The sequence below is a fragment of the Drosophila sulfurigaster genome, chromosome 2L (assembly GCF_023558435.1).
Source record: "Drosophila sulfurigaster albostrigata strain 15112-1811.04 chromosome 2L, ASM2355843v2, whole genome shotgun sequence".
NCBI lineage: Eukaryota > Metazoa > Arthropoda > Insecta > Diptera > Drosophilidae > Drosophila > Drosophila sulfurigaster.
This window is the reverse complement of record NC_084881.1, coordinates 10,686,047-10,712,798: the sequence shown is the minus strand read 5'-3', so window position 1 is coordinate 10,712,798 and position 26,752 is coordinate 10,686,047. Positions and strand designations below refer to the sequence as shown.

The window sequence follows — 26,752 nt, the reverse complement described above, 5'->3', positions numbered from 1 at the left end:
TCATTATTTTACCATCACGAATAATTTAAAATTATAACAGATTCCGTTCTTAAACAATTTTGATGTTTGATATAACCTATAAATAAATATTTTATATAATAATTATATTTTTGAAAGTGTAAATACTATTTTAAATTGTAAATGTTTTGAGAGACTTTAGGTTACGTGATGTTGAAAATAGAAAAAAATATCAGGAGGATTTAGATTATTATTATAAATGACTTAATTAAGAACAGTTTAATGAATGTCTGATAATATTTGAAGTAGCGAAAAACACAATTTCTGTTTAATCAGAATTACAGGGTATACAAAATTGAAAAAAATGTCTGCAGCGTTAAAATTATTGTTATGAAGCGAAAACGTTGAAAAGGATATCCGCGTCCGGCGACGTCGACGTCGCCGTCGCAGCCCTCGTCATCGTCGTCATCGTCATCGAGGTGCGCTCCTGTCCTGGCTGCCTGGATTACAGTCCGCCTTCTCCTCCTCCTTTACACTCTACTTCTTGTTCTGCTGCTACTGCTTCAAGTTATGCATTGCGTGCCAATGCACTTGCGCCACAAATCATTTTGGCTGAAAGTCGTAGGACAGAAGATGAAGGGTTAGTTGGGTTTTCGTTTTGGCTTGGTTTTGGGCTTTGGGCTTTGACTCAGTTTTGTTCGCTGGGCTCTTCGACGTCGACGGGTCATAACTTGTTTTCAAGTTTCTTTCGCTTCCTTGGCAACTTTTTGTGTTGCTTCCTTTTTTTGTTTTGGTTGTTGTTGGTGTTGTTGTTTTAGGTCCCGTTTTCGGGGAGACTAATATAAATTTTGACACCTGATAATTGCTTTTCACTCGCTTCCGCGTTTTGTGTGCTGGATGCGACGACGACAGCTGCAGTAACTCCTGCCAACTCTTCTCACACGTCTTTCCACTCTCTATCAAGCCACCTTGTAATTGTGAATGAACATGCAAAGTTTCAGCATAGTTAAGAACACCAATCCGCCAAGTATGTGTGTGAGTGTGTGTGTGTGCCTGTCTTGCTGAACTACTATAAATTATTTCTAAATTTTGCTTTTTGCATTTTTACGATGCGCCGCGTTTAATAGACAAAGTTATGGTGAGTTATTGGCGCAACCTTTGCCTCATTAGCTCTTCCCTCGCACCCTTCACTTTTTTTTTGTGTTGTCGTAAAAAAAGGGAAATTGGCAATTAAAAGTGCATAAAACAAGATAATTATATGAAATGGTGTCAGAAGTGAAATGTCATGATGGAACGAAACAATCAAGTAGGGAAATGTTGAAAGTGCTCAACCCAGAACATCCAAATCAACGAAATAATATAGATATAGTAATACAGTAAGCAAAGTAAATAGATTATTATATTAAAAATGTAATTAAAATATCCCAATCTTTATGTAAATTATTATTACTATTTGTATGTATAAGTTTGAGCATAAGTATATATCTTTAGTAAATATTTTAATATTTTTATACCCGCTACCCATAGGGGTAGCAGGGTATTATAACTTTGTGCCGGCAGGAAATGTATGTAACAGGTAGAAGGAGGCATCTCCGACCCTATAAAGTATATATATTCTTGATCAGCGTCAACAGCCGAGACGATCTAGCCATGTCCGTCTGTCCGTCTGTGTGTCTGTCCGTCTGTCCGTATGAAACACTGGATCTCAGAGACTATAAGAGATAGAGCTCTAATTTTTTTTCGACAGCATTTGTTATTTTTGCACGCAGATCAAGTTTGTTTCAAATGTTTGCCACGCCCACTTCCGCCCCCGCAAATCATAAAAATCTAATAGCAAGCATAATTTTAAAGCTAGAGTTGCGAATTTTGGTATATACAATAACTACTATAGTAGTTCCTGAAAATTTGGTTGCGATCAGACAAAAATTGTGGAAGTTATTAAAGAAATACTTTTCTATGGGCAAAAACGCCTACTTACTAGGGGGTCTGAGTTGCTTTGACTGACAATCACATTGTGCATTGTGCCGTCTATGGTATATTTTGAATGGTGTACTATATCGATATACCAAACATACCATTTGGTATATTTTTTAGTATTTTTAAGTATTTTCGGTATATTTTGAAAATTATACCGCAATATTTTGTCTTTATTAAAAGTGGGTCGCTTCGCTTTCTCACAGTCGAGCACACTCGACTGTAACTTTCTTACTTGTTCTTATTCTTTTGAACTATGAAATACTAAATTTTAAAAATATTTCCAATACTATTTGAAGTTATAAATACTTTGAAGTCTTTGAGACCACCGCAAATTCTAAAGAAATATTTATATTGTGCCTCTAATTGATTTCAGCAATTGAGTAGTATCTTAACTCATTATGAAGAGTCAAGCCAATTGCTCTCTTCGAAAATTGTTTATATGAAATTCTCGACAACAAGCTCAATAAAGCTGGCTCATCAAATTCAAAGTAACTCAACGATTGAGTGTTAAGCAAAGACGAGTGACAATTGAATAAGCTTCGATCAGTTGATTTCATCGTTTCGCACTTTAAAGTCGTCGCTTCGCTTTTTCATAACATGGAACCATTCCTACTACTTTTAATTCTGTGTTGTCTAATATTGCATTTCACAGTTAAATTAATGCGATGCCTTGGCCGCGATGTTCAATTTATTTTTTGGTGCTTTGTTATATTTATTACAACTCTTCAGTGCATTGTGTTATAAATTATGGCAATTATTGCGGCAATGAATAAAAAAAATAAATAATATAAAACTGTGTTTAGCAACATATTTCAAGTATTATATTTATATATTTATCTAAATACAAATTAAAACAAATATTTTTGAGTGCGAAATCTGCAAACATTTGTAAGTACAAATAATTATTTTATTTTATAAACAGTGAAAATGGTTTCATGAGAATTCTGGAAAAATTCGATTTCTGCATATTTTATTAAATTGATTATTAATTCAAAATCTTAAATATTATGCAGATTTTGTTACAAATCCCAAATAAATCAAATCGTATTATTCTTCCTATTTAAATTATTTCTTTTATAATTGTTGATCTCGTTCGTTGTTATTTATTTATTTATTTGTTAATATTTTCAACTTTTGAAAGAACAGAGCGAATTATTATTTTTAAATGTAAATATATTTGCATATAAATTTCTTAATACACAATTTATTGTTGTGCAGTTCTCTTATGAAGAAGATAATAATTTCTGTTGTATAAAGAATGTTGTACTACTTACTAAATTACTGGGCAGTTCGAAACTTTCTCATAGAATGAAATCTGCTGGCTGTCATCCTATCAGTTCGTGTGCTGCCCATTTTCTGACTACAGGCATTTTGCCTTGGCTCGGCTCTCTATTGATTAATGTCATGCACATTATTTCAGCTTTGCTGCTAATGTGAAACAGTACCGTTAGCTCGGCAATCAACGCTACCTTCGTGCGAGCGTCCAGCTTGCTCTCCCACTCTCTCTATATATATCTCTTGCTTTCCCCGCTGCCTGTTTCCTTAACTAATCGCTAAAATCAGCAAATGCCGAGTTGCCTGGACATCGTGAGCTTTGTGGATTGTGGGCTGGCAGGCAACCGAAAGCAGTCATAAATTTAATATGACACCTACCAGAGATGCCATGCAGCCAGTTGCATGCCACATGCCTCACAACACCTTCCCCACTCTCTCAGCTCTCTCTCTTGTTCAATGTGTCACATCAAGTGCATTCATTATTCACACATATCCTGCTAATTAGCAAAATATTGTAAATGTTTGGATTAATGTGTGCAACACACACACATGCTCTCTCTCTCTCTCTCACTCTCTCCCGTTATGCGTTGCTCTCCGTCTCTTCAGGCAGTTCATCAAGTGCGGTGCAACACTGGTTTTTGGTCAACTCACAAGCTCATTTTCCCCCCCTCCGGCTCCATTTCCGCCACCCATTTTGTGTGTCATTTGTGTGATTTACTATCCAGAGGTATCCGAGGTATCGGTTTGCCCATCGTCTGGACTGAGGCTGTTCGCTCAGCAGCTGCTTTTGTGGCGTCTATAAATCTTCGGTTTGTCTTTCAATCGACCGCCAAATGGAGTCGTTTTGATTGTGGATTGAATTTACTGCTGATCGGCAAAACAAGTCTCTCTGTCACCCTCTCAATTTGCTTTGTTTATTTTATTTGTATTTACATTTGCCGCGACTGGTAATCTTAGCCTATGTTAAGTCTGGCACCGCTTCACTTGTAGCCTGACACCGTTCAATGGCCGTCGGACGATGCCACGTCTAACAATTTCCACTTCTGTTGGCTCACCGGGTACCGGACTGAACTGAAAACTGTTCAGTAAAGTAATTAGTCCCACTTTAACCTGCATTAGTGCAAATCTTAATCCGATGCAGTTTCTCGGACCATCTCCAAATCCAAGAAACGCCATCGGATGACGCTGCTGACAAGCTTCAGGTGCGAATCGTTCGGGCTTAAACTTTTGGGGTTCAGGATATATCTGGGGATCGTTATGTATAGCATACACAGGAATATGTATTTTAGTGCCACGTTCTAGAACAATCTCTTCATTGGAAGTTTTATCGTCATACGAGGGCAACTTGTAGTTATCGGAAGCAATTCGCATAAGCGAAACGCCAGCTGGATGCTTTCGAAGTGTTTCTGTAAAATATGATAACAAATATGCATAATAAATGCTATTAAACTAATTGCTCTATGTTTTAAGATAAGCATATAAAGTTTAATGTTATCCGATAAGATGCGAGAAATACTCATAAAAATGTATATTTATCCGATAAGATGTGAGAAATCTCAAAGTTTGTGAGTTTTTTGTTTATGCTTTTATTTGTGATTGTCAAATTTATTATGTCAATATTGTGTCACAGATTTCAGTTTCTAAGGGCATTGGAGGGTAAGATATGAATCAGTTCTATTTGGATATCTGCTTTATTTATTCTGGTCTTATCTTTATATTCATGTTTTATCGAGACTTAAAATGGTTTGAGATAGTCTGCTCTACATTCGACTTTGATATAATTGTATGAACGACATGCTTAAATATTTTAAAATAGGCATTATATGTTATTTCTCTTATTTCTTCAAATTTAACTTTTGTCTACAAAATTAAAAGCTTAAATTATTTTTACCGAGATTATATAGCAGAAAACATGTTGTATAAATTTCTTCAAAGCTCCTTAAAAAAAAAATGAAGCTGCACTACGTCAAAAAGGTTGCGTTTTTATCCTAAGATCATGTACTCACCACTAACAACTTGATCCAAGTAAGTCATTTCCATCATAGCGTCGTAGGTCAGTTTTCCATGTCTTTTAAGAACGTGCTGAATTTCAGTTCTCAACTTGTGCTGAATATCTTCGTTCTTTGCCAGTTCGAAGAGAGCGTAGCTGATGCTACTGGCACTAGTCTCAAAGCCAGCGATAAAGAAAACGAAAACTTGAGCTGCCAGTTGCTCTAATGTTAAACCTTTACTATTTTCAGACTTGCGCAGATCAATCAGTATATCCATGAAGTCATTTCTCTTAATATTCTCACGTTCTCTCAACTCAACAGTTTGCCGCACGATATTCACAAAGAATCCGCTCTGTCCGGATCCAAAGGTACGAATAGGTAATTTTGATAATAGCTTTGCATAATGCATTTTGAAAAGACTCCATCGAATATTATGGTTTGCTTCAGCAAAAATTCTGTTTGCCATAATACGAAACTCGTCCTGAGGATCCTTAAGGGAATTGCATTTAATGCCAAAGGCACAGCTGGCTATCACATCGACTGTGTAGCGACCAAGTAAGTTATACACTTCTAAGATTGCACCACGCTCATTGGAAGGTCCCACTTCAGTGTGAAAAGTCTCTTCCAGCTGGTGAGATACTTCGGCGACTGTGTTGAACATGTACTTTATTTTGCCACTGGTAAAAGTGGGAGAAAGTTTCGCTCTTAGTGCTCGCCATTCCTCGCCGTGTAGATTGAACAGATTTCCGTGAAGTGGATTTCGCTGTATATTGGAACTCAATGGCGGGTCCGAACGATTTTCAAATTTATTAAAGTCCTTGATAAGTATGGACTTGATCAGATCGAGATCTGTGACTATAGCAATGGGACGAGTAAAGATATAAGTGCCAGCCACTTTATATTTGCCTTTAAAGGCATCGTATGTTTCTTGTATCAAATCGTTCAGATGTACAGCGTTTAACTTGAAGAAGTGTCCATATAGAAAGTTAGGACGCAGTTGAGGTATTCCGTTCTGTTCCCAGTACGTGTAACAGTGCCTCAAGTAACTGAACACCCATGTCAACACTAAGGAGAATACGATAAAAGCGAACCCCATTCTATAAAGGTTGAATATGAACTAATTAGCTCAGTTTACTGGCTGGCTTTTCAGTCTTACTTACATTCAGAACAGGGTAATAACGCTGATAAGATAGTACAAAACACTTTATTTCTCTCTTATAAGAGTAAATAAATACGGATTTCATAATACAAATATGCTTATGACGTCTTTGAAAAAGGTTTTACTTTAATGTTCTTTGTTCCTTACATTATTTTCATTAACGTTAACTATTTTATTAATTTTTCTGCATTTTTTCCGCCCTTACTTAAAAATTTCCTTCTCATATTTAAAAATTGTATTGACATATATATTTACTTTATTCAAAAAAGTATTTACTTTGTATGGAATAAATTTTTGTATCATCAAGCTTTCCTAATATTCATAATAACTTTTGCCGATTGGGAATTTTTTCTCAACCATATATTTTGACAATATTTAATTGATGAATAATTTAATTTCAGTATCTTGATTTTTTTATTTCAACATTTTGTCGATTTATTTATTTGGCAATCAGTAATTAGCTTAAGATTCAAGTCGCTCCACGCGAAGTTTGACTCCGTTTAGAGGCCGTCGAATGCTGGTTTTGGTGTCGATTTCCACTTCTGTTGGCTCGCCTGGTGCGGGACTGAATCGAAAGTTGCTCAGCAATGTGACTAGTCCCACCTTAACTTGCATTCGTCCAAATCGCAATCCGATGCAGTTTCGTGGTCCATCTCCAAATCCAAGGAAAGCCATCGGATGTCGTTGCTGAAAGGCTTCGGTCTCAAAGCGCTCCGGGTTGAACTTGTTGGGTTCAGGATATATATCGGGGTCGTTGTGTATAGCATTCACTGGGATATATACTTTTGTCCCTCGTTCCAGTATTATTTCTTTATTAGTGAGCTTATCATAAAATTTATAACTCTCAGCAGCAACTCGTGTTAGCGACACAAGTGCTGGATATTTTCGTAGTGTTTCTGAAAGAGTGAAAAATTTACTTGTCTAATTTGTAATGTTGTAATCAAAATATATACATTTTATAATACATGGGAATGAAGTGTCTAATGTTAAATTTGAATATTGCATTTGTTATTTATTTATTTTTTTTTTGTGTACAAAAATGATGGGTACTTTAGATATTGGGCATATATTTTTTAAATTATTTTCAATAATTAGTTTATGAAATTTATTGGCGTCACTATTATTTTATTCTTTAAAAAGTTTATCATTTTCTCCATTTTGATTTTCATTGAGTTTGTTGGGCATAAGTATGTACTCACCGTTAATAACTTGATCCAAGTACGTCATTTCCATCATTGCCTCGTATGTGAGATATCCATGTTTTTGAAGTACACTCTGAATCTCTGATCTTAGTTTGCGTTGGCTGTCTTCATTCCTAGCCAATTCGAAGAGAGCGTAGCTCATGTTACTGGCACTTGTCTCGAAACCAGCGATAAAGAAAATGAAAACTTGAGCGGCTAATTGCTCTACGGATAATCCTTGGCTGCCTTCAGATTTCCGAAGGTCGATCAATAACTGCATAAAATCATTTCTCTTAATACTGTCACGTTCCCTTATCTCAATAGTTTGGCGAATAATATTCACAAAGAATCCAAGGTGTTGTGGTCCAAAGCTGCGAGATGGTAATTTTGACAAAAGCTTCACATAATTCATCCTAAAAAGAGTCCATCGAATACTGCGGTTGGAGTTAGAGAAAAGTTCTCTAGCCATAACACGAAATTCGGCCTGTGGATCCTTGAGGGAATTACATTTGATGCCAAAGGCACAGCTAGCAATCACATCGACTGTGTAGCGTCCAAGTAGATCATTTACGTCTAAGATTCCACCGGAATCAACTTCTGATCGAAATGTATCTTCCAACTGCTGAGACACATCAGTGACCGTATTGAACATGAACTTTATCTTGCCACTGGTAAAAGTGGGAGACAGTTTCGTTCTCAGTCCTCGCCATTCCTCACTGTGAAGGTTGAAAAGATGTCCTAGAAGTGGATTTCGATGAACAGTTTCCGGCGAAGGGTGATCCGAGCGATTAACAAAGTTATTAAAATCCTTGATGAGTATATTTTTAGCTAAATCCAAATCAGTGACCACGGCGATGGGTCGAGTGAAGATATAGGTGCCAGCAAGTTTGCATTTGCCCTTGAAGGCATCGTATGTCTCTTGCAGTAGATCGTTGGTATGAATTGCATTTAGCTTGAAGAAGTGTCCAAACAAAAAATGAGGACGTAGCTGAGGTATTCCATGTTGTTCCCAGTATGTATAACAGTATCTCAAATAGCTTAGCACAAAAGTGAGAAGAAAGGACAACACGATAAAAGCGAACCCCATTCTTGAAAGGTAGAACACTTACTACGCTATGCTGAGCGAATTTTTACTTCACAAACTTTTATATGACTTATGTATATCTTATATCTTTTACCATATCTTGGTAAACTAGCCTGATAAGACGTGTGGATTTAATGAGTAATCCGCCATGAGTCGGTAATTTAGTTATGAAAAAAACTGTTAGAAGATAAAACTGTGAGTTTTAGTTTTGAATGCTGATAATATTTGAGATGAGCTTAATGTTTATTAGGAGATAATAAGGTCGTTAATCTGCAGATTACGATTTCTGAGTCATAGTATTTAAGGCTTGGCTAAAATCTTCTTATTGACTATATTCAAAACAAATTTATAAATAATCTTTAATTCACTCAGCAGCAGTTGTTTTTATACCCTTTGGCCAAAGGGTAAAAGGTATTATAATTTTATACCTGTCCGGCCATCCGTCTAGCTATCGTGATTTTGAAGCTAGAAACGCAATAATAAATGCAGTATTTATGATTCCTGAAAATTTTGTATATTTGGTATGTGAAACAATCAAAATTTTTAATATACCATTTTAACTGATCGCACCTAAATGTTTTAGAACCATAAAGGCTTTATATATTATTTTATTTATCTAGGTGTTCCTACGAACAGACAGACAGACAAGAATAAATATAGATTATTGGGCCGGCTATGCCTCCTTCTGTCAGGAATTAGGTTTATCCAATTGCGTTCTTCAGTTCTTCAATTTATAAAACAATTTTTTTCTGTACAGTCTAATATTAAATCTTAAATGTCTGGTGTTGCAATCTTTTTTACTTTCAAAACTGAGTAATAGAACTGATAAGATAGTTAGTACAAATCACTTTATTTCTCTCTGGTAAGTAAAAATAAATTACGGTTTTCATAAATATGATGTTGACGGCTGCATCTCTGATATATTTGGATGAAACTATGCAATCTTTGGAATGAAAGTATTAATTTTAATTTCAATCTACTGACCGGTCTTCGATAGGGTAACCCAAATAATCTAAATATTTAATTTTAACTACATTAACTTTTTTAATTATGCAATTAAAGAGATAAAAATAAAATTCTTCTTTCAATCAGGTTTTTATAGAATTATGCATTGTACAATGAGCAGTCGACATCCACAGCATTAATTAACAATAATGTCTTAAGCCAAGTATTTTTTTCAACGATTTGAGATTGAATCGATCATACAATTTTCAAATTTTTTTCAATTAGTTTCGGTTTATTAATTTATCCTGTATATTTATTTTTCTACCACTCAGTTGTTATAGCCTAATACTCAAGACGCTCCACGCGAAGCTTGACTCCGTTCAAAGGCCGCCTGATGAAACTTTGGGTGGCAATTTCCACTTCTGTTGGCTCGCCTGGTGCGGGACTGAATCTAAAGTTGCTCAGCAATGTGACTAGTCCCACCTTAACTTGCATTCGTCCAAATCGCAATCCGATGCAGTTTCGTGGTCCATCTCCAAATCCAAGAAAAGCCATCGGATGTCGTTGCTGAAAGGCTTCGGTTTCAAAGCGCTCCGGGTTGAACTTGTTGGGTTCAGGATATATATCGGGATCGTTGTGTATAGCATTCACTGGGATATATACTTTTGTGCCTCGTTCCAGTATTATTTCTTTATTAGTGAGCTTATCATAAAATTTATAACTCTCGGCGGCAACTCGTGTTAGCGACACAAGTGCTGGATATTTTCGTAGTGTTTCTGTAAAAGTTAAACAGAAATACTCAGATTTATTAGCAATAAATCGACAATTTACTTATCTAAATTCGTATGCTGCAATCATACTCTATGAATACTACTTTTAATAATTGCTAATCAATTAACAGTTAATGACTAATTTGGACATTGCATCTTATAATAATTTAATTGCATAAATTTTTCTGTTTGCGATAAGTAGTTATAAATGTCGAAAATTAACCTGACACTTATAATTAGGGTTCATATGGTTTTTTTTAGGCAAATATAAATAAAGTCCCTATGTTGCGAAAGGGAAAAATTAATGAGAAATGATCGAAATGATTTTTAATTTTTTTTAATAATAAAACCACTTTTGTTGTTCTTAACAATTTACCCAGTTTATTGTTGCACGCACATATATAAAAATTGTTTTAGTTATTTAGATATTTATGAAGCCCATTTCCGCCTCCGATTATTAGTACCCACAATTTGGCTGCGATCAGATAAAAATTAAATTAGCTCGTCTAACTACCTACGGCACATGTATATCAATATTTTTTGGTATACTAATGTTTTATGAATACTACAGCATTTGTTTGATTTTATTGAAAATGTGTAGAGGGTATCACACGGCTTAGCGCTTGAGTATACTCGCTTTCCATGTTTGATTTATGTTATACGGTAAATTGTGTTTATAAATTTTATTTACCTTATTGAATATTTTTAATATGAAACATTTAAAATTTAATCACAGTGAATTAGATGCACCGTAGTCAAATGTATTTAATTAGTTTCTTAAAAATGATTTTTACATACTCACCATTAATAACTTGATCCAAGTACGTCATTTCAATCATTGCCTCGTATGTGAGTTTTCCATGTTTTTGAAGTACACTTTGAATTTCTGATCTTAGTTTGCGTTGGCTGTCTTCATTCCTAGCCAATTCGAAGAGAGCGTAGCTCATGTTACTGGCACTTGTCTCGAAGCCAGCGACAAAGAAAACAAAAACTTGAGCGGCTAATTGCTCTACGGATAATCCTTGGCTGTCTTCAGATTTCCGAAGGTCGATCAATAGTTGCATGAAATCATTTCTCTTTACACTGTCACGTTCTCTCAGATCAAAAGTTTGGCGAATAATATTCACAAAGAATCCAAGATGTTGTTGCCCAAAGCTGCGAAGAGGTAACTTTGACAAAAGCTTTACATAATTCAACTTAAAAAGAACCCAGCGAATTTTAAGGTTATTGTTGGAGAAAAGCTCTTTAGCCATAACACGAAATTCGGCCTGTGGATCTTTGAGAGAATTGCATTTGATGCCAAACGCACAGCTAGCAATCACATCGACTGTGTAGCGTCCAAGTAGATCATTTACGTCCAAGATTCTACCGGAATCAACTTCTGATCGAAATGTATCCTCCAACTGCTGAGATACATCTGTCACCGTATTAAACATGTACTTTATCTTGCCACTGGTAAAAGTGGGAGACAGTTTTGTTCTCAGTCCTCGCCATTCCTCACCGTGAAGATTAAAGAGATTTCCTAGAAGTGGATTTCGATGAACAGTTTCCGGCGAAGGGTGATCCGAGCGATTTACAAAGTTATTAAAATCCTTGATGAGTATATTTTTAGCTAGATCCAAATCAGTGACCACGGCAATAGGTCGAGTGAAGATATAGGTGCCAGCAAGTTTGCATTTGCCCTTGAAGGCATCGTAAGTCTCCTGCTGTAGATCGTTGGTATGAATTGCATTCAGTTTCGAGAAGTGTCCAAACAGAAAATGAGGACGAAGCTGAGGTATTCCATGTTGTTCCCAGTATGTATAACAGTGCCTCAAATAGCTCAGCACAAAAGTAAGAAGAATGGACAACACGATAAAAACGAACCCCATTCTTGAAAGGTAAAGCACTAACTGCGCTTTGTAGAAAGACTTGTAGCTTATGGCACTTTTATATGACTGAACTTTTGTACTTCTTGTACGATGTGGTAAATTAGCCTGATAAGATGTGTAGATTTTATGCATGTATGCTTTTCTTGTTTTGATTGCTGATAATATTTAAGATGAGTAAAAATGTCAATTGGGTATAATAAGGCCGCAAAATCGGCTAACTGAGATTTCTAAGGTATAGCACTTAAGCCTTAACATAAATTGTCTTTACAGGAAATGTTTATAAATTGAAAAACAAACAAAAATGTATTTTATATATATGCACATCAGCTAATCGCTAGCTAAAACCGTTCATAAATTTAATTTGGCTACAGATTTTGTATAATGTTCAACTGCGATCACCAGCTTGAAAAACAATAATTTTTGGCAATTAAAATGTTCTTTAATATTATATTAATGTTGATTTGTGGTTAGATTTTATATTTGGATTTTTCATATACATAAATGTTCGCATCATCAATTGTTACTTAAATATTTTCCTTTCCAATAATACCCGTAAGTTGTGTCTCTGTATTACCGTTCTTTTATTTATAAAAAGACTTTAATTTCAATACATTCTTCTAGTATAATTTAAAATTGCATTAACACAATCTTCTGGGAATTACAGATTAACTTTCCACACGTTTCACAAATAGTTTAACACCGTTTTGAGGACGTCTAACAATATCATGGTTTATAATTTCAACCTCTGTTGGCTCGCCGGGAGCTGGACTAAATTGAAATCTGTTCAGCAAAGTGATTAATCCCATCTTTACTTGCATTCGCGCAAATCTCATTCCAATGCAGTTTCGTGGCCCATCTCCAAATCCAAGAAAAGCCATTGGATGACGCTGCTGACAAGCTTCAGGTGCGAAGCGCTCGGGCATGAACTTGTGGGGTTCAGGGTATATCTCGGGATCGTTGTGAATGGCGTTCACTGGGATATATACTTTTGTACCGCGTTTCAGAACAATTTCTTTATCATTAGAACTGAATTTATAATTTTCCGCAGCCATTCGTGTTAACGAAACTAACCCTGGATATTTTCGAAGTGTTTCTGAAAAATACAACTCAATCGGTTAGCTACAATCTAACTCCACTTTACTTGTCTTAGGCCTAATATCATAACACACGTTTTTTTATTTTTATTTATTACTTTTTATAAGTGTTTAGTATTTAACAACGTATTAGTCACTTGAATATTTCAAAGTATTCTCATCATAAATCGACAATTATAGTTGCTAATAAATCCCGTAGAAGGTTATTAGAACTTTGTGCCTGTACGAAATGTATATGACCCCATAAATAATATAATGATTTGATGAGCGCTAACAGCCGAGACGATATAGTCATTTCAGTCAGTCTTTATAAACACCTGATTTCAGAGATTATAGGAGATAAGGATATAATTTTTTGAGACATCACTTCCTCGCTCATAATTCCTGAACATTTGATTGCGATCAAATAAAAATAAAATAAGTTATTTAACAAATACTTTTGTACATATAGCCAAAAGCAATAGGGTTTTATCTGCAATCTGTTGAGTACTCTTTGGTATTTTTTGAACGCTGTTCTATACCAAAATACCAAATGTAGCCTTCGGAATATTTGTGGTACTTTTGCGGTATAATAATTTGGTATATTTTTAGGATAATACCGCCATGTTTATCTAGGTGGTATCTCACAGTCGAGCACACTCGACTGTAGCTTTCTTCACTGTTTTTATTTTGTTTTGTAGATAAGAGTTTTACTGATTTGATAAAAAAGTGAGAAGATATCACAAAACCGTTTATGCCTTTTTTCTTTTAATCAAAATAATATCAGTCTAACGTCAAAAATGCTTTAAGCCATTTACACCTCTCTTAGCTTTAAAACAAGAATTTAGATTACTTAGCTATATGTCTTTATGTACTTTTTTTGTGAGATGTTGAATAGCCGTATTTAGTAGACATGTCTACAATTCTTATCTTCTTTGTTGTGGGAGTAATAAGTATATTAATATCATACTCACCATTGATAACTTGATCCAAATATGTCATTTCCATCATCGCGTCGTAGGTCAGTTTTCCATGTTTTTGAAGTACACTCTGAATTTCTGATCTTAGTTTGCATTGGCTTTCTTCATTCTTAGCCAATTCGAAAAGGGCGTAGCTCATGTTACTGGAACTAGTCTCGAAACCAGCGATAAAGAAAACGAAAACTTGAGCTGCCAGTTGCTCTACTGATAATCCTTGGCAGTCTTCTGATTTCCGAAGGTCTATCAATAGATCCATGAAATCATTTCGCCTTATATTTACACGCTCTCTATGTTCAACAGTCTGTCGAACAATATTTACATAAAACCCAATATTATCATCGGAAAAACTTCGAAATGGTATTTTTGCCAATAACTTGACATAGTTAAGCTTGAAAAGAATCCAGCGGATATTTTTTTCGGTTTCAGTAAAAAGTTTTCTACCCATGACTCGAAAGTCTGCCTGAGGATCTTTGAGGGAATTACACTCGATGCCAAATGCACAGCTTCCAATGACATCGACTGTGTAACGACCAAGGAGATCGTAAACATCCAAGATTCCACCGGATTCCACTTCTGTTTGAAATGTATCTTCCAACTGCTGAGATACATCCGATATGGTGTTAAACATTGATTTAATCTTGCCACTGGTAAAAGTGGGAGTCAGTTTCGCTCTCAGCGCTCGCCATTTTTCGTCATACAAGTTAAACAAATTTCCCAAAAGCGGATTTCGATCCACATTTTCTGGAGCAGGATGATCTGAACGATTTACAAAGTTTCTAAAGTCCTTGATAAGTATTGATTTGATCAGATCGAGATCTGTGACTATAGCAATAGGCCGAGTAAATATATAAGTGCCAGCCACTTTATATTTGCCTTTAAAGGCATCGTATGTCTCTTGAATCAAGTCGTTTAGATGTACAGCGTTTAACTTGAAGAAGTGTCCATATAGAAAGTTAGGACGCAGTTGAGGTATTCCGCGCTGTTCCCAGTATGTGTAGCACTGTCGTAAGTAACTTAACACAAAAATCAGCAGAAGGGACAAAACTATTATAGCGAACCCCATGGCTCAAAGATTGAGAACGAACTGAGCTACTCACTGATTATAAACTATTAAATATACCCAAAACTACTTGCATACTGATACGGTTAATGGAAAGTTGATAAGCACTGCTATTGTTCTTACTTCTTTCTCGCTCTCTCTCTCTCTCTCTCTCTCTCTCATTTATCAGAATTGACATATTGTAATTTCCTTGTATTATCTCGGAATTTTCGCGATAAGGCTGAAAAGAAAAATACTTGTAATCTTGTTCGTGTGTTGGATTCTACATTTATTGTTTTACTTATTGCTAGTGTACGATTAATTGAGTCACCCTAGGCTTCTGTTAATGTACACACTGAATGTTTTCAATTGTAGTCTAGACTGAGAGTCAGACATGCGATATTTGAAATACTTTATCGGAATTCACGAATTCATAAAAAAAAGTATGGTTTTCATTATACGAATTAAGTTGCATTATTATTTCAGACGATTGTAAACTTGTTGTATATGTTTTCATACTTATTAAACTTTGTTTTGCAAATGTTTGAAATTCAAAAACAGACGAAAGCTCTGGGGTTTAAATCTCTGCTATGGAGTACCAATAATGTTTAAAATTTTTTTACAGTTTTTTTGGTGGTTTTCCAACTTTTAGAAGAGCTTTTGCGAATGTCAGCTTTAATGATTGCAAGTTTCGCTTTAAAGCTGAGCCAGAATGTCCCAAGCTTTTCTTAGGGACTTTTGTCGAAAGCTCTAACTAAAAATATCCCAGTCCTCTGCATGTGACAATTTCACCATTTTGTGATTTCTAAATATTGGTTAGTACAACTTCACAAATTGTTCCATTGTTAAACCCATCAGAAAAAACTAAGCAATGGGTAATGTTAAATGCAATAATTTTTCTAGAAGAAAATTAAATTTTAAGATAGGAACTCATACTAAGTGAGCAATGTTAACTTTAACTGAGCCAAATTTTTTGCATCATAAACAATATTGTAGTATTACAAAAGATACATATTTATTAATATTGCTTGCAGAAAAAATTTACAAAGCTGTCAAATAATTAATTAAAATAATAATTGCAGTTTCACATCATTAAACTGATCAATGTCAACTGCAAAAAACTAGGCCCCTGAAAACCGCCATAAAACATCGACAGGGCCATATTTGATTACAATGCAAATTGACGTTATCAATTACACGATTAAATAATAAAAACGTAATATTTCCAAAGGTGTTGAGTATATATCCAAAGGAGATGTATGTTTGTGCTGGGTAGGTAAGCTGATGCCGCAATAAATTTGAAATTTATGTTAAAGTTAGCAAAACGAGACACACACCCACATGTAATGACGACTGGCAAAAAATGTGGCCTACTTTTTTGGGTAGATCGAAAGCAGCTTTCGTGGTTTCAACTCATTTCGCTAGCCAGTTGTCAGCTCTCTTGCCTTTTGCCTTTGGCGACTGTCTGTGTCCCAACACACACTTTTGTGTGTGTTGCTGTATGTGTCTGTGCGGTCTATGCCGTCGTCTGGCTAGGTTCCGAGGATTTTTTTCTCCATTCTGGACACGAGCCACATGCACTGTTGGCTTTATTAACTTGCCCTTTGTATTGAGTGGACAGTGCTACAGTGAAAGTAAAGGTGGTTGCCTCAATGCAGTTGAACAGTTATGGCAAGGAACGCTGAAGGGCATGGGTGATTGCATAGCCTCACACACACATGCCGATTTTTAGCCATTTGCGGCGCTACGCGTGTGAAAATGCAACCAAATTGCCGTGGTAGCAATTTTTATCACCTACAACTGAGTCTTAACAATGGGGTATATTAGCTAATGATATACTCCTTGCTCACTTAATGAAAGTTATTTTTGAAATACTCTTTAAATCATACATGCAATCCTTATAGTAATAAAATTGATTTAATTTATTATTTAATTTGCAATTTTATTCTCAACTAAATCTTAATTTATAAAAAGTTCAAATTCCATAATTTTCTATTTAAAATTTTATCATATTCATGGTTTAGTCCACATAATACCTGTTGTCTCTAAGTTCAGCGCATTTTCAGTTCTGGTTTTCTCGCTTATTTCGGTTGTTCGTTCTCTTAAACTCTTGAGCAAAAAGTGGCCACGTTGGACGTGGTTTTAATTGCCCGCTCGCGAGTTTATGAGGGCAGCAGCAGACATTTAATTTATTTTAATAATTGTGATATTTTTCTTTAACTTTTTTTTGCTCTACTGTGTTTTATTTTGCAGTTGCGTTGCGTTTTTTAAATTAAATTATAAAGTCGCAAGCGTTACTCATTTTTCGCTTTTGGTTTTTTGTTGCTGCTCTTCGTTTACTTTTTAATGAAAAATGTTTCCATGTGGGTCGATGGCGTTAAAATTTTGATGGTAAAAATAAACAAACTGTGGGCAGGACAAGAGCATGAGTCAATTTTGGGGCACGAGAATGCAGCAGTTGCTCATATGGTATATTTTGTGGTTGAGTTCATTTTATTCGCTTGCGGCAGAATTTCTAAATTGAAGAATTACATGCAGATGCAAAGTTGGGGCTTCTAGGAGTTTTATAAAATCTCTTATTTTGTGAATTTATTTGAGGAGTATATATGTTATAACAAAATTATTAAAGAGATTAACTAGCAAAATTAGGAAAAAAAAACATAATTATATTTGAAAAGAATTATATTTTGAAAATTGGAATTTGATATTTGACTTTTGATAAACTTGTGTAATATTAAATATTATTTTTATTTCAAATAAAATAATATTACAAAATTATATATAATTTAAAATATCATGTTGACATAACTTGTAATCCGCAAAAAGCCTTACCTTTGATTTCAGTTTAGAAAATAGAAAACTCAATAACGTTTTTTAAATTATTTAAGACGGCATTTTTATTTCAATTTCGTTAAATTAAAATTACAGTAATATATTCATTTATGTTCTATATTTATGTATATAATTTTCTTATAAACATTTTGCGGTGCACAAAAAAACAAAGCACAAATGAGATAGAAAATAAATGAGACTTGCAACATTTGACCACTGAACTTAGAGCTAGGTTCCGATTACGATTAGCTTTACTTGGGTAATTGTTTTATTTTTTGTTACTTATTTAAAAGTAGAGGTGTAGTTAATTTGCTAATATCTTTTCCATATACAAACTGTTGGCAATCACAGGTTTAAAGAGATTTTTCCATTTCCTTTGCATTCGGGTTTTTGCTTTCATTTTACATGCTAATACTTTGTATTTCCGTATCTTTCAGAACTTATTTATGGGAGTGTATGTGTGTGAGTTTATATGTGGATAGAATCCGAAAAAAACCCTTTTCAACTTACGCACTAAGTGACCCTTAGCAACAACAACTTTATACACATATGTCAATTTTAATTACAAACTAACATCTCTTTTCCTTTTTGTGTGGCCAACTCGATGTGTGAAATTATTGCTTACAGGCTATATCTATAGGTTTAATAGAACTATCATTTTGCTTCATTCCTCTTGCAGTTTAATTTGTACATTTTACACAAAGTTATTCTGTATGCAATTAGACCGGCCACGTCCCCAAATACACGAGGCTCAGGGTCACTGCAGAGGCCATGAGCAGGGGGGAAAATGATATCGGAGTCATCGCTTTGCTTTTGAGGTCCTGCATGCGATCCATTTCATCGGTTAGCGATTTGGCATCATGCTTCAGGGCTGTGTTCCTGCCATCTGGCCGATAGGTGGCGCTGTGATCGGGCGCTGGAAAGAAAGCGAGAGAGGGAGACAAAGAAAAAGAGATTTAGATAACAATTGAATTGATGGGTTTCGTATTTATAGATATTGATATTGTTTTGGCAGGTCTGACTGTGTTACTTAATCAAAAGTTCACTTCCTTTATTTTACGTGCATGGCTTTTATGATGTGTCCTTTCATAACTCTGGCCGCCATATTGCTGCCAATCGAATGTCCTTTTTCAATTATGCGCTTGCCACACGCCAGCAAGCATAAACAATAGACAGGATGCGTTTATGGCCAGTCATTTGTAGCAAGCGGCAGGCAATGTGAATAGGGAGTAAAAATATATACACAGAACACACAGGACACCACAGGACGTACAGGACACACAAAACCAAACAGTTTGTCAGCCAAGCACTGGGCGAATGGAGAAAACAAGCGGGGCAGGGCAGCACAGGATAGGGCAGAGTGAAAGTATTGCATATAAAGGGACACAACTTTGGCTGTATTTGTCGACTGCTCCACTTATTTATAACATTCTCACTTGTACAGTTTTCCGTTTTTGGCCAAAATCGAAAGTATTTCCTCAGTTGGCATTTTGTTTCAATTTCACTTGGCAGCATCGAAAATTGTTTCGATTTTTATTGCTTAAGTGCGTTAAACCCTTGCGCCACGACATGCACTCCAACCAACCAACCCAAAAAAAAGAAGAGGCACCAAATAAAGAACAACTCGTTGGGTGGGATGTCTCTGGATTCGATTGATGAAGGGGAGAGTCGGGGGAGGCTGTGTATTGTTTTTGCCATCAATTTATCGTGCAGTTTGTATTTTTTCTTTACATTTTTGTATTTTTCCTTTTCTTTTTTTTTGCGTCGCTGTGTTTTTGTTTGTTTTCCTGGCAATCTGTTTCATTGGACATTTGTTTGTGTGCTGCAGTTACAAATGTAGCGGGTTGCCATTGGTGTCGGAACCAAAAGGAAGGACATTCCCTTCCTCTGTTTTGTTTCTCTGTTTTATTTGGCTTTGCTGTAGGCATCCATTGGTCATTAGGAACATTGTTTGGAGTTGTGTGGTTGTTGGACTGCGGTGGGTTCCACTTCAACAGCACTTTACATTTTAAACTTTTGCCAGCTCCAAAGATATGTGTGCCAAGCTCTTGGAATTTTAAAGCACTCACATTAAAATGTAGTTAAAATGAATCACAGTTATTTAAAATATTTTTTTTTGGTTTTAAATAATATTATGTTTTGTAGCAACGTAAAATTCATTAAATTTCAAAAAATCAAAATTAAAATTCTGACTTAAATAAAATTGTATTTTAAATTTTTTAAACATAAGTAATTATATCATTAAGAAAATGAACAATGAAATACATTTTATAATTAAATTATATACAAAACTTACGAAAACAAAAAAAATTAGATTAATCGAGATTGCAGAATATTTAAAAAATATCAATAAATGGCACCCTTTGCAAACTAAATTAAATCGAGATACTAAACGAGAAATGTTTTATTAAATATGATTACATATTTTTCTTTCATACATGTGCTATTAATTGGCATTTGAATACACTACTGGGTAAGTCGTAGTTTATTGCGAACATCTGCTCCCACTCGAGTCAGAGGAGACAAATTGTTTTCGGCTCTCTTGAGACTGCTTAGGCAGTCAGTCCAAGTTCATTGCATTGAACCAAGTTTGTCATAACAGTCAAATATCGTATTGAGAGTATTTTCTCTTTTTTCTGTTTTCAGGTTTTTTTCCTTTTTGACTGTTTGTTATTTTTGTGCTAAGCAGAGTTCGGTTCGTTTTGTTTTTAACGAGGAACCCTTTTATTTTTATAACGGAAATGCGCAAATTGCTTTGCACCGGGTCGAAAATTTATTTGTATGTCTTTTGGCTTTTATTTTTCTATAAGCAGCTTTTTCCTAACCCCCCGTATTGCCCCGCGTTTTCAACCCCTTTTGGCAGAGTTGTTTTGCTGGCGTCTGCAAACATTTCCATTCCATGTGTGAAAAGTACCAACACCATCAACGAGAGTTTCACTTTGGCTTGTCTGGCTTTGGTTCTCGCTCTCTGTTTGTCCTGCTGCTGCTCCTGTCGCTTGGTCTCCTTGTCCGTGCTGGTCTCCATGTGTGTGATTGCTGTATATGTGTGTGTGTTTGTGTGTGTGGGTGAGTGTCTGGCTGATTTTTATTGACGCTTGAGCATGTGTTTATGCGTGTGTGTTAGTCCCAGCGGTGTCTTTAAAGCGCTTAACCATAAAGAAAACGAAAAGAAAAAAGGAAAACGAAGAAAAGCGCTGCCGCCGGGGCCAAACAACGTTTTAGCTCTCACAGTTTTTATAGGCTGGCAAACTACTACTTGAGAGTAAACTTTAAGTAATTTCTGCATAATTCTCTCAGTGCCCCCGGGGTGCAATCAGGATAAACCGAGGCAACTTCAGCTAATAGAAATAAACGGTATTGCAACTCTCATATTTGTACTATTGATTCCGACAGGCAATAAACTATACACTACAGATGGGATTAAAATAACTATTTTCTCATTTGCTGCAGTCAAATGGATTTTCCGCTTAAAGTGTAAAGATAATTTCTTTGGTTTTCTCTCGATTTCGATTTCGATTTTAAGCTTATTGAAGTGTTTCCATTGGCACACCCATTGCCACAGTCAGTCAACCGCCCTTTGATGCGCTCCATTAGCGCACTTTCAACTGACACTCTTTGTGGGCGAGAGGGCGGGGTATACTTCACCGCGACACCGAGGCTATTCACACCTCAGTTTGTAGCGCCTGTTGCACTTAAAAAAGAACACGGTGCGCAGTAGAGTTGCTTGCAACAGCACGGCACTTGAGACTCACTTGAGTGGCGAACGCGGCGTATGCGTTACATTTCGGTTTTTATTGTTTTCTCTCTGTGTGCTTGTTTTTCGCGTTTATTCATTTTTGTTGGCGGCAATGCATTTAACGCCATGTGGCAGAAACAGTTGCACACTTCGCGGCTTCAAACAGTACATAAAAAGACAAAAAAGAGCTGGAGGCACGCGATGCCATTTCCAATTGCACAACACTTTGCACTGTTTTACTGTCTGTTGCATTTCATATACTTTATCATTTCTCACTCTGGCTTTGTATGTCCATGCGAGGGGCTGAGGGGAGGAGGATGCGCCTGGCTGAAGAAGTCGGCAAATTATAAGCAAATTATTGCGGCCTGCTGAATGCCAGTAATCATCATGAAGTCTCACTTGTACTCCGTCGTAGCATCTACAGTTGCAAGTAGAAATGGAACTGCAACTGCAGCCAGGACAGGACAGGACAGGACAGCACAGTCCAGGACATGACTGGCCGGCCAGTCGTCCTGCGGGTGTTGCATTTCATTTTTTTTATTGCATTTCCTTGTAATTTGTGTCATATTGTTGCCTGTTGGCCGAGCAAATTAAAAATGAAAGCTGCAGTTGCCACTGCAGCAGCTTTTGTGGTTGATTGCGACATTTTAATGACAGTTTAAGTGCACACCAAATGCAATTGCTATATTTAATATTTGGTTGTACACTTTTAAAAGATGCACTAGAGTTTCTCCAATTGGAAACTAAGTAATTAGATTTTGACAACATATTCATTTCATTTGAATTGCATTTTAATCCAATAAATATAAAGCGAATTTTTAGCAAATAATTTATTTAAACAATATCAAACTTTAATATTATTTTAAAAGAGAATTTATTTCTTAAATTGAAAATTTGATGCACTTGATTTATTTTGTTCACTTTTAAATTAAATTAATTAATTAAATTAAAGTAAAATGATGGTTAGGAAATATTTAGTTTAATTGAATATTAAACAACATTACAAAAATATTTAAACTGTAATAAAACTTAATATCATATTTATATAATAAACAAAAATATAATTTTAATCCAACTATATTATTTAATATACAAATTAGACAAAGTATATGTAGGCAAATCTAATACTTAAAACAAAGTAGTTTTATTTGAATACTATTGCTAACTAAAAACAAATATTTAATTTGCATTGTAGAATAAAAAAGTTAATGCGAAATCTAATTAATTAATAAATTTTTCTTTCCAGTGAAAACATATTAAACACAGAAGCAAAATTAATACATATTTGTTACGTCTTTCTCTTTTAAATAAAATAAATTATATGTTTTAAATATGTTGATTTCAAGTGAGAAGTACCACAATATTCACATTGTATTGAACTTTAATTATATACAAATTAATACAGCATTTATTTTATAAAACAAAAATTGATTTCAATCTAATAGATGCAGTCTAGCAAATTGATGTTCAACACACATTAATTTCAATTGCCTACTGTTGTGTAAAATATTTAAGCTCTATTGAAGTTAAACAACAATCTAAATTTATTTCATAAATCAAAACATTATTTCAATCTAAAAATATTCTAAGGTTTGTGGGAGGTAAAGAAAATATTTGTTTGATTTTATTCGATTTCGAATCAAATTGAATTTTAGCAAAAATAATATTGATATCCTGCATTTATTATTATTGACGGTTTTTTATATGTTAGTAGAATTTAAAGGAGTTTGAGTTTGTTTCAATTAAATACCAACATTATGCTGAAGCTAATTTAAATGTTGAATCTATTTTACGTGCCCAGTCAACGCACATAAAATAACTCAAAAAGTACTTGAATAGTTTAGGCTAATTGGTAATGAAATTTGCATATTGAATTTAAATTTACGAAGAACACTAACAGAACTTGTATGGTATATAGTAAACTATACTATATGTTAAATGGGCGTGATGGCTGCCTCATAACATATCTGCTGGCATGTTCTCATTTGCCGCGCGTCGTCGCTGCTTGTTCTGCATTTAAAGTTGCGAGAGAACGAGCCCAAAAAACAGTCGCGACATATGCAAAGCTCAACAGCGATAAGCGCCCGCCCATTGCCATTGCCATTCGCATTCTATTCACAATTCCCAGAGGCGGCAGCAGCAGCAGCAGTTGAAGTTGCCTTCTCCTGTTCCTCTCTTGGCGCTCTCTCGATGTGGCACGATACGAGTATGTGCAACATCTAGCAGGTAATAAATCTAACTGTAAACGCAGCGCTTACGACGTTGCATGCCAGGCTTGAAAGTTGTCGTCATTGCAGCACCATTCCGCCATTACCAGGGATAGCGGCCCCTCAATCTTTCAAACTAGTCCCTTTCCTCTTCCTTCTGCTTCCTTCCTTCTGACATGTTGCTGGCCAAGACCCCGTTGCTTTGCAGCGACAACGCAACATTTCTGCTGTCGTTGCCAAAAATTGTTGTAGCTGCAGGCTGGAGGCGTTCACAAGATGAGATGGCTGCAGTCTCAGACTCGGTCTCTAGCGGGCGGTTAGACTAGCTCTACTGCTTTTTCGTCTCCTTTCGACTTCCTATCCATTCCATGGATCCTTTTTGCCTTGACGCCTTGTGTGCGCAATTTGTCTGAAATTTTTATTGTACGCTTTTTGGTACCCCCTTCCGCCCCACCTCTTTGCCTTCTCGCTCACGCTATCTCAATCGTCCCTCTCATATTCAATTTGTTCGATTTGATTTTGTCGCTGCATTCGCTTCTTCTGCTCTGCCGACTGCATTTTATTTCACTCAAACGCGTATGCAGAAATTTTCCACTACAACAAGGCGCCTCTAAAGTTTTATGCGTTGCCACAGTGCTCAGCCCCCTGCCCATCCTTCCCCTCCCCTATCCTAGAAGAGGATATGGATATTGTCATCGATTGTAAGCAAACTGGCAACATGGCCAGCCAACTACTCTAGGCGGGGGAGTTGTATAAAATTTTATGTTTATTGATTGGCTGCCACACTGCGAGCTAACCAGCTCGATGACACTTTGACTTTTTATAATCCAACTGGGGAGATGTGCAGCAAGACTTGTGAAATATTGTATGTAAAACAAATGGTTTGCATTAAATTCGCGAAAGTGTTTAATTGAAATTTTCTTATTGATTTAACTTGGGATCAAACTAAGCAATACTTGCAAATATTTTGAGCTCTTTAAATTAAAAAAATCTAGATATAAAAAGTGAAATAAAACGTTTTAACTACATAGAAAGTATTAGGAATAAATAATTGGAAATAGTTAATCATGAAAATAATATCAAAATTTATTTCATATATTTTTGAATACATTTTCTGAAGCAATAACTTTGTATTCTGTATTCTTAATGAAATAATCGAACACTTATTTAAATATTTTGTGCAGAAATTCATGATTTACCCCAAGTCCTGTACAATAAGTAGAGTCGACAAATGTTTTTCTATGTTTTGCTTGACTGTGTTAATAAACTTTCGACTTGGGTCAATGATAATTTCAAGGACATGCTTTAGACAAACATGGGGATTTGCAAGCTTTATTATTTATGTTGATTGTACATTATGATGAGCCACATTAGCAGCACATTATCCGAGATACTTTGGCAAGCGTTGCGCTAACAGTCAGCTGTCGAAGAGGGTGAGAGAAAAAGTGGAAAGCAAACCCCAAGAGACTTCTGCCTGAGGGAACAGAATTGCATGCTAGAAAGTCATATTTTCATTGCTAGCTGGACAGACAGTCAAGGAAAGGCGGTTGGGGTAGGGGAACTGGGAATGTGAACGACTGCCATATGCTTTGGCAAAATATTTTTCTTGAGTTGAGCCAAAGTATCTGTATCTAACAAGTGTCGACAGCAGGGCATAGCCCTTAAGCCGTGCCAAAGTCGTTATGATTTGTCATAAACATAAAATAAATGGCCAAATATTTATAGTCTGCTGTGTCATGAGAAGCTACTTCGCACACAGTCAGCCAGTCGGGCCAATAAAAATATTAGCCGAAGGGTAAGAAACAACTTGAAGTGTCCTTCGACGCGTTAAGTAGCTCACAGTCGTTCAGCATTAGGGGTATTCCCATGAGAATTGTTTTTCGCCACTCCAAATATGGTAGACAGACAGGCAGAGAGACTTACCGTGGTGCTGAGGCTGCAAGTGCTGCTGCTGTTGCTGCTGATGATCTCTGCCACGTCCTGTGGCCTGCGAGTGATGATCCTGTGAGTTCCATAAGCTCGATGTGGCGCCCATATAAACAGTATTCAACGACGACGGCGGCTGATCAATTGTCTTTGATTTTGGGCGTTGTGCTTTATTATTATTTTGCTGATTATTGTAGTTGTATGGATTATTGCTATTCGAGTTGCTGTTGCTGCTGTAACGTTGCTCTATAAAGAAGTAAAATTTATAATTAATATAATATATATATACAAGATAATATTTTACTTGGTTTGTTAAAAATTACCTTTATTATATTTGAGAATTACTACGGGCACTGTATTGATTGATACTGTTGGCGCCATGGTAGTTATTGTTGTTGTTTGTGGAATATCTGTTTAAAGACAAAAGAAAAGTATTTACTATATTATACTATTTATATTATAATATTATTTTCATTTTCAAGGAGCTCAAAATTTGAGCCTCAAATCGCTACCCATAGGGTAGAAGGATATAAAAATTGTAGAAGTTATTTAAGTACATTTTGAGATATATTATATATCATATTATGAATGAATAGATATATCAAATACACCCTTCTGTATATTTATGTAGTTTTCAATTAATTTACATCGCACTATTTTGATTATATCTAATAAAAAGGGTTACAGGTATCCAAAGTCGTGTTTTCTTACTTGATTCTATTTTATTTTATTTTGGCTAACATCACAT

The 26,752-nt window shown here is 35.5% G+C and overlaps 4 protein-coding genes across 5 annotated transcripts in view; all 4 read right to left on the bottom strand.

Moving 5' to 3' along the window:
* Nucleotides 1-4,102: 4,102 nt before the first annotated feature.
* LOC133847791 (uncharacterized) lies at nucleotides 4,103-12,254 on the bottom strand. Its single transcript, XM_062283018.1, has 6 exons — nucleotides 11,143-12,254; nucleotides 9,916-10,346; nucleotides 7,560-8,493; nucleotides 6,844-7,256; nucleotides 5,217-6,318; nucleotides 4,103-4,616 (listed from the first exon to the last, which is right to left on the bottom strand). The coding sequence occupies exons 1-6, from the start codon at nucleotides 12,209-12,211 to the stop codon at nucleotides 4,174-4,176; spliced, it is 4,392 nt and encodes a 1,463-aa protein (XP_062139002.1). The 5' UTR covers nucleotides 12,212-12,254; the 3' UTR covers nucleotides 4,103-4,173.
* LOC133844274 (probable cytochrome P450 6a14) lies at nucleotides 6,800-8,667 on the bottom strand. Its single transcript, XM_062278194.1, has 2 exons — nucleotides 7,560-8,667; nucleotides 6,800-7,256 (listed from the first exon to the last, which is right to left on the bottom strand). Exons 1-2 carry the CDS (start codon nucleotides 8,626-8,628, stop codon nucleotides 6,823-6,825), a joined length of 1,503 nt encoding a protein of 500 aa, XP_062134178.1. The 5' UTR covers nucleotides 8,629-8,667; the 3' UTR covers nucleotides 6,800-6,822.
* A 526-nt stretch (nucleotides 12,255-12,780) lies between the features above and the next one.
* LOC133850655 (probable cytochrome P450 6a14) lies at nucleotides 12,781-15,355 on the bottom strand. The gene is made up of 2 exons (XM_062286793.1): nucleotides 14,259-15,355; nucleotides 12,781-13,304 (listed from the first exon to the last, which is right to left on the bottom strand). The coding sequence occupies exons 1-2, from the start codon at nucleotides 15,325-15,327 to the stop codon at nucleotides 12,877-12,879; spliced, it is 1,497 nt and encodes a 498-aa protein (XP_062142777.1). The 5' UTR covers nucleotides 15,328-15,355; the 3' UTR covers nucleotides 12,781-12,876.
* Nucleotides 15,356-18,417: 3,062 nt separating this feature from the next.
* The window catches only part of LOC133835564 (cell adhesion molecule 2), a 45,271-nt gene continuing 36,936 nt past the window's right edge, over nucleotides 18,418-26,752 (bottom strand). For both annotated transcript variants that reach the window (XM_062265568.1, XM_062265559.1), the window contains 3 exons: nucleotides 26,328-26,414; nucleotides 26,002-26,250; nucleotides 18,418-19,051 (listed from right to left, as the gene is read on the bottom strand). In XM_062265568.1, coding sequence (XP_062121552.1) covers nucleotides 18,855-19,051; nucleotides 26,002-26,250; nucleotides 26,328-26,414 — 533 coding nt within the window. In that variant the 3' untranslated portion in view covers nucleotides 18,418-18,854. The remainder of the gene's footprint in view (nucleotides 19,052-26,001; nucleotides 26,251-26,327; nucleotides 26,415-26,752) is intronic.